The sequence below is a fragment of the Dendroctonus ponderosae genome, unplaced genomic scaffold, assembly GCF_020466585.1.
Source record: "Dendroctonus ponderosae isolate FM_Combo_2020 unplaced genomic scaffold, Dpon_F_20191213v2 Dpon_F_20191213_1, whole genome shotgun sequence".
NCBI lineage: Eukaryota > Metazoa > Arthropoda > Insecta > Coleoptera > Curculionidae > Dendroctonus > Dendroctonus ponderosae.
In genome coordinates, this window is record NW_026017110.1 from 12,411,262 (window position 1) to 12,417,888 (window position 6,627).

The window sequence follows — 6,627 nt, forward strand, 5'->3', positions numbered from 1 at the left end:
ACCATGCGGAACCCGAGCGTTATTTTCGCTTGAGAAAAATTGCCTCATTTCTTCACCCTACTACTTATGTCGAAGAATATAAAATGGTTTTGGGCCTATGAAGATCCAGTTCACCTTCAAACAGTGTCTTCAATACAACACCAAAAAATGAAAACTTTGGTAAGTATTGAAACTAATGTTAGAAAACTTTGACTGAAATATTGATTGTAGAACTTAAAATCGGCCAAGAAAAAAGGAAAACGTTAGAATTCATTTTTAGAACATTTTAAATTCTAGTTGTTTATTATTACTCTGCTACATGTGATTGATATTTCTAGAATACCGCTTTTAACATTTTACCGCAAAAATTTGAATAATTAAATTATGCTTGTTACGATAATTAACATCATAAAATGTTAAAAGTTCTTTGTAATTTTTATTAGAGTTTCAGTTTGAAAATATCATTAGCACCGTTCAGTAAAAATGAAAATTAACTTTTTAAATTGTAGTTGTAAAGTTAAAAAGGATTTGGTGCCTTCGGTCTAAAAAAAAATGCTATTGTTATAAGAATTTAAGTTTTCGATGGTTTTTCTAAACCGAAAAGCGTATTTAGGGAGTTACTTTGAGAATTAAATAAAATTTTCGCAGAAACAATAAGAATGAAAAGGAAATTGAAAGTTATTGTTGAACTACACCAGTCGTTTAGAGATTATTCTTTTTCACCGATGAATTTAGGAAGCTTTGCCAAAGTGGTGGCCAATTTTCTTTTGTATCATGAAATGTTTGGGTCATAAAATAGTAGAATGTATCAGGCCGATTTGCAGATATTTTATAAAAGTGATTAGGAAGGTATTTTAACGAGATGTTTCTAGTAGCCTCTAGTTGATTTAACCATTTAAAAAAAAAATTGTAAATCTCATAAGTGTGGCACAATTGAAAAACACTTATATCTTTATCAACATTCATCATAATTAAATATTGTAAGTAGAAGAATGTTTGCAAAAACTAAATTATTGGAACCAGCCGCGATACAATTGCTTACTAATAAAAATGTATTTAACTGCATCTGAATTGCTTTTGGTAAAACGTTATCTAAGACCCAATTTAAATTTAATTTCTTAGCTTCTGAGTCCGACTCTTCGCTTTCCATTAACATAGGAATTACATTGACAAATACAATTAATTAAATGGATAAATATTTGTATTCTTTTTTTCTTGTCCCTTTTACACAAAACGCAATTTCGAGCAAAATGGATTTTCCAACTCCGCGAATCAAATAACCTTCACAAATTTCCTGCCTTAACTGTTTCTTTCAAATCAGTAGATTCTAATTGCAAAACTTCGAGATTCAATGCTGAATTGGCAATTGACTTAGAAGCAATTCCAACGTTATTACTAATTTAAGGCAAACTAGTAATTTTGTACTTAATTAAACTATAGTCAAAATATTTTAAAAAATTTAATCTCACAATAATAAACCTTTTGGATTGCGGGTCATTGTTCTTAATATATTGAACGCATTCATTGCTGGATGGAAATTACGCATGTACTTTCTCTGTATGAAGCGAATTTAAAATAATTCTCTACTCATGTGTGCGCTTATGTTGGAAGCTCATTGCAGGTCCAATGACTGCGTTCGTGAAGCCAACGGTCATTGGGCTTTCATGTACCACATTGCAAATTCTTCACACCTGTCTATCGCACATGGTATGCTTTTATCTGCTGTTAAACGGTTTGCTGAATAACGAATAATTAGCCATTGTTATGAAAAAATACGTAGACCAGGCTAATTAAGCTAAAAATTAAGCCAACTAATAAACCAAGTGATCAGAAGTTGCAGATAAATTAATTTAATGCTATTCTTATCGGTGAGCTGCAATATTAAATGTCGCTAAAACGTCTCAAACTTATACAGCTGGTTATGTGCATGGTTCTATTACTATGTATGTATTTTTCCAGATTGCTTTCTTCGCTCTTGTAGCCCTCACCCTTGCCTTCCCAGGAGGTCATGAAGGTGGTGGGGACAAAGCCACTGAAGTCATTCATGGACACCCAGTGGTGACTGGTGTCTTCAAGAACCCTGGCATTGGATATTACAACAACTACGCCCCTAAAATCGAAGGTCCAGTCAAGCACCGAGGACAGGGTCCCCATATCGAAAAAGAAGAACATCATTAGAGTTTTGCTGATAACATAACGTACCTTCTTCTCTGCTTGTTAAGTTTCTTGTTGTGATGATCTTAGGTTTAATAAATTATTTTTTTTAAGTACGTGGTTGGTTTTCTTTTGTGTGGCGTAATAAACATTTAATAAGACTATAGTGGAACTGGTGGTCACTTTCCATACTGACGGGTAGTGAAATCATTCCTAGATGTGATAAATCCAAGGAAATTAAAATTTCCTTGTAATATAGAACAACTGAGATGCGAAAATTACTTTGAAACTTATACTGATTTCCAACGCAAACTGGCAACTGAAAGAATGAAATAGCCGATTTTCTAAAGGGATACAGAAAAAAAACGGAACATAGACTGTAATTTACTTTTCCAAATACTTAAATTGACTACGAAACAAAAAAAGATGTTCAGTGCGGAGCACGTTCTAAATTGGGAGAAGGGACGAATAAGTAAAGGTAGGTGACTAAGAGATCTAAAGGATCATAAAAGAGTTTTATGCCAAGCTAAAGAAAATAATTATACTACTACGACTAGTAAAGGTATCAAATATCGATAATCACTGGATAGTTCAATTGTAAGTTTGGAGGGTAGGCAGATAGATACACCAGGAAGCAGGACAATTCCGCGTAAACAACCAACTTTTAATTGGCAGTGAATTTTCAAAGTACCATCTGAAAATTCGATATACATTGAAATCACCAACATATAAAGAGATTAGAATTGTACGAATTCAACTGATTTTTTTCTGCAAGAAATATTTACGATAAAATTTGCAACAATCTATCCAGGATACAAAATATATATTGTCCATGACCCAGTGATAGTAAACCTTCCGAAAATAATATTTCTGAAAGTTAAGAGGCGGAGTGACAAAAATCACAAGAAAAGTCTAATATTTCACTCTGTGATTCTCAAAGGGCTAATTTTACAAAATTTTGAGGACTCTATTTTAGGACACATCTCTCGAAACATTTTAAAAATTGATACGTCTGGTCCACATGTGTGTGTTTTCAGTTTTATTTGAAATACACTCCTTAGTACTAATTCTCAAATATGATGTTGACATGGCAAATACGAAAAATCACGCTGCATTGACCAGGCTTGTACTTTGTCTACAATACCCCACTAAATTAAAGTTTTAAATACTTCACTTGCTTGTTCATTTCTGTTCCAGCTCTTAATTTTGGTGCGCCAGGTAATTGAGTTACTTCCGGAAAAGACACAAAAACAGGTCACCGTTCCACTTTTTCTTTTTCAGTTAAATTTGATAATAATTTTCCATCCCATTACAAGACCAGAAAATCCAGTTCATTTAATTTAAATATATTTCGAAGTTATTTTGCTCTATTTACCCTAAACTCGTTTCTTTTAATTAATTAGGAAACATTCACATCTAATGCTTCTGCAGTGGAATTTTTTACATAAACTGCTTGACGGTCACGGTAATTTTACATTTGTCCAGGCCAGAGAGAAATTTTGGTTTTAATATCTGAGACTTCCATCCACGATCCTCTTTTTTTTTCAGATTGAACAACTAGGTTGACCTGCTTGTTCTTCTTACAATTAACACATTTTTATTTTGTTTTTTTTTTCTTTATTTGCCAACTTTGAATCAATCCCAAGTATACACCCAGGTCGCCCTTTTCGCTTTTGTAGAAGACAGCCTTGCGTTAACTAGGCCTGGATAACAACGTGTTGAGTTGCGTTTTTGTGTTGTTGCCGCACTCTGAGTTAATCAGTTATGACTAATCGGTTAATGAGTTCTAACTCATTTATTAAAGCGGATTAAACCCGAGATTGGAATTTTAACATCTAAAAAAGTGTGTACAGACTGTTCCTTCAAAGCACACAAAAACTACCAAAGAGTAAAAGCTGCAAAGATTCTGAGCGCTGCAATGAAAGCAAAAATGTACGAACTAATTCGACTGATAATAGAAAGTAAGTTACTGAAGAACAAATGGATTAGAATTATGGTTGAAAGGTTTGACCATTAGAGCAGTGCCGTAGCAAGCTTAACTCGCGCCCGGGGCACAATACCTTTTTAGGGCCCCCCACCCTTATTCGAATTAATTCGACCCAGAAATTTTTTGTTTTGCGAACCATTTGACGCCCCTTTGTGAGTAGCGCCCGTTGCACGATGCCCCCATTGCCCACCCCTCGCTTCGCCTCTGTATTAGAGTATAAAAACATTTTTGGAAGGAGAGTGTTATTTTGAGAATTTCAATATTACTGAGAAGAAAAATACCGCTCTAGGAACTGGTCCTATCAATAAATCCTAAAATATTTTAAGGTCATAAAAATTACATTAATTTGTTACAAGAAAATATTTCCTGATTCTCTGAATTGCTATAACCAATTTCATTACAGTGGAAAAATCCCATACTGTCTGTAAAGATTATTTTTGCTTGAAAGAAAATGTTCCAATTTAAAGAAAATATTAAAACGGAATATTAAAAGTTGCATTTTAAACTTAATTAAGCCTGTAGCTGTGATTGTACAATCAAAATATACATTTAATTAGCTAAGTTGATATTTCTTTACGAGAAATTTAGTCAAAACTAGGCAAATAAAAATATTTGGCCAAAGATAACATGTATGAATACAGATTATCTGCAGTGCAGTCCAAATTGGGCCTAGATGCCTAGATATATAACAGCTAAATGAATCAAAAAAATCTTTGAATTAAAAATTCAGTTCGATATTGAGTTCAATTTGAGTCAAACTGGACAAGTGATGAGTAATACAAAAGAACGGAGACGTGCGTTTTAATAATGTTCTTTCAATTTTCATTAGGATTTTGTTTACCGTTGTTTTTCTTTCAGAAATCGTGCTCTAAAGATTTACATTTCTATTAGCATAAAATCGTAACAAAGCAACCAATGCCAGTGAATTTTCAAGATACTTCAAGTATCTTTCATAGGTAACGATTTAATATATCATTACAAAAAAATGGAGGTTTCTTCAAGTGAAGATTTGCAAGTAAAATATAAGGCATCGTAGTTTATTCTAATTGTTTCATATCATAAAATTTTAACTGCAGCTCACAATATACAGATACCGTTCAAAAATGGCAAGTTTTTGCTTTTTACAAATAGATAATATGTAATGGAAAATTGATGCACAAAATCCACTTAGTTGATAATAAACTTGGTACAAACTACGACTTCTCCCCATATAACCATTTTCTACTTTTAGTTAATTTTATAAAAGTCGTCTACAAACAGGCAATAAAAATGTTTCTAGAATTATTGCATTTATTAAATTTAAAAGATACGTTATTAAATCTATCCGACGTTTATCTAGCATGTGTGACTATCTATCTCAAAAGTAATGTGACATTGGGTGAAGCGTTGTTCGGTATGGCGTGTGACTAAAATGTACGGTAAATTTTTACCTCATTTCTCAAACTTCCGCCAAGTCATTTCAGGCAAATTTCAAAGTCGAATCACTAGCCGAATAAAATTTGGGCAAAAAATGAAATCCAATGGAAGAAATCGTTGTGTTGGGGTCTAATTAAAATTTCATGCCGGTCGGATTAAATTGCAGTTGTATACATTTTTGACGTACATGATCAGTGAACTCGTTTCATTTTTGGAAATCGCACAATATAAGGAAATCTGTATTTCTGATGCAGTTAATGAGCAAAACGTGCCTATCATATTTGTTGAAAATCTGTGAAAAACAACTTTTTTTATTGTAAGATCGTAGATAACAAGGAAAATGATACAGTTATAATTAAAACAGACTTGTTCGTTTAAAAACATTTTTCATTTATCATCAAATGATTGCAGCCCTTACAAATACAGAAATATGAGTCAATTTTCTAATTGCTGAAATATGTGTGTTGGGGTATTTGAGTTCGTTAAGCAGTAGTATTTTTGTTCTTTGTCTCTGATTATTGATTTTACTTTTGTGCTGGTTTCTCTAATGTTTTATAGTAATAAATAATCTATTTTACTAGGTTTAATACTGAAACCACTCTATCCCTTTTTAGCGCTCTGCGATGGCTTAAATACAGCCAAAACGTTGGTTAACGAATGTTTAGTAGAGCATATATGTTCTGGAGGGTTAAACATGAAATATAAATTATCATTATTTAATTTATCGTATTCCAAAAAGCGTAAATATTTCGACCTGCTTCTAAATATTTGAAAAAATGTTAATATTTGCATTGAGACTGGTGTAAGGTGATATCATAACATTGAGAATGCTTCAATTCAACTACCTTGGTTTTTTTAGAGTTTTAGCTATTGAATCATCCAACCGAACTTTTAAATACATATTCTCAAACACTCTTCCCAATCTTTTTAAAACCAAACCAAAAACATATTAAAAATTCTCAAATTACTATTGGGTAGTTTTCGAAACGAAAATCTGTTAACCGACGTTTTTTAAATCCATTTTAATAAGTAAGTACTTGAGTACGCTTGACTATAAGACGATGATATAAGAAGTTTACCAAAATTAATTT

At 32.4% G+C, this 6,627-nt stretch overlaps 1 protein-coding gene across 2 annotated transcripts; it reads left to right on the forward strand.

The window, feature by feature from the left end:
* Window positions 1-2,249, forward strand: LOC125505851. Of its 2 annotated transcripts, none has more exons than XM_048670592.1 (2): window positions 1-159; window positions 1,939-2,249. In XM_048670592.1, exons 1-2 carry the CDS (start codon window positions 67-69, stop codon window positions 2,155-2,157), a joined length of 312 nt encoding a protein of 103 aa, XP_048526549.1. In that variant the 5' UTR covers window positions 1-66; the 3' UTR covers window positions 2,158-2,249. The 2 variants fall into 2 exon arrangements, with proteins under 2 accessions (XP_048526549.1, XP_048526550.1); XM_048670593.1 differs by lacking the exon at window positions 1-159 and adding an exon at window positions 1,546-1,686.
* The last annotated feature ends 4,378 nt before the right edge of the window (window positions 2,250-6,627 follow it).

Coding starts and splice junctions, on each gene's coding strand:
- LOC125505851 (XM_048670592.1), top strand. CDS start 67: ATGTCGAAGAATATAAAATGGTTTTGGGCCTATGAAGATCCAGTTCAC. Junction 160..1,938: donor ACCAAAAAATGAAAACTTTG/GTAAGTATTGAA, acceptor GTATTTTTCCAG/ATTGCTTTCTTCGCTCTTGT.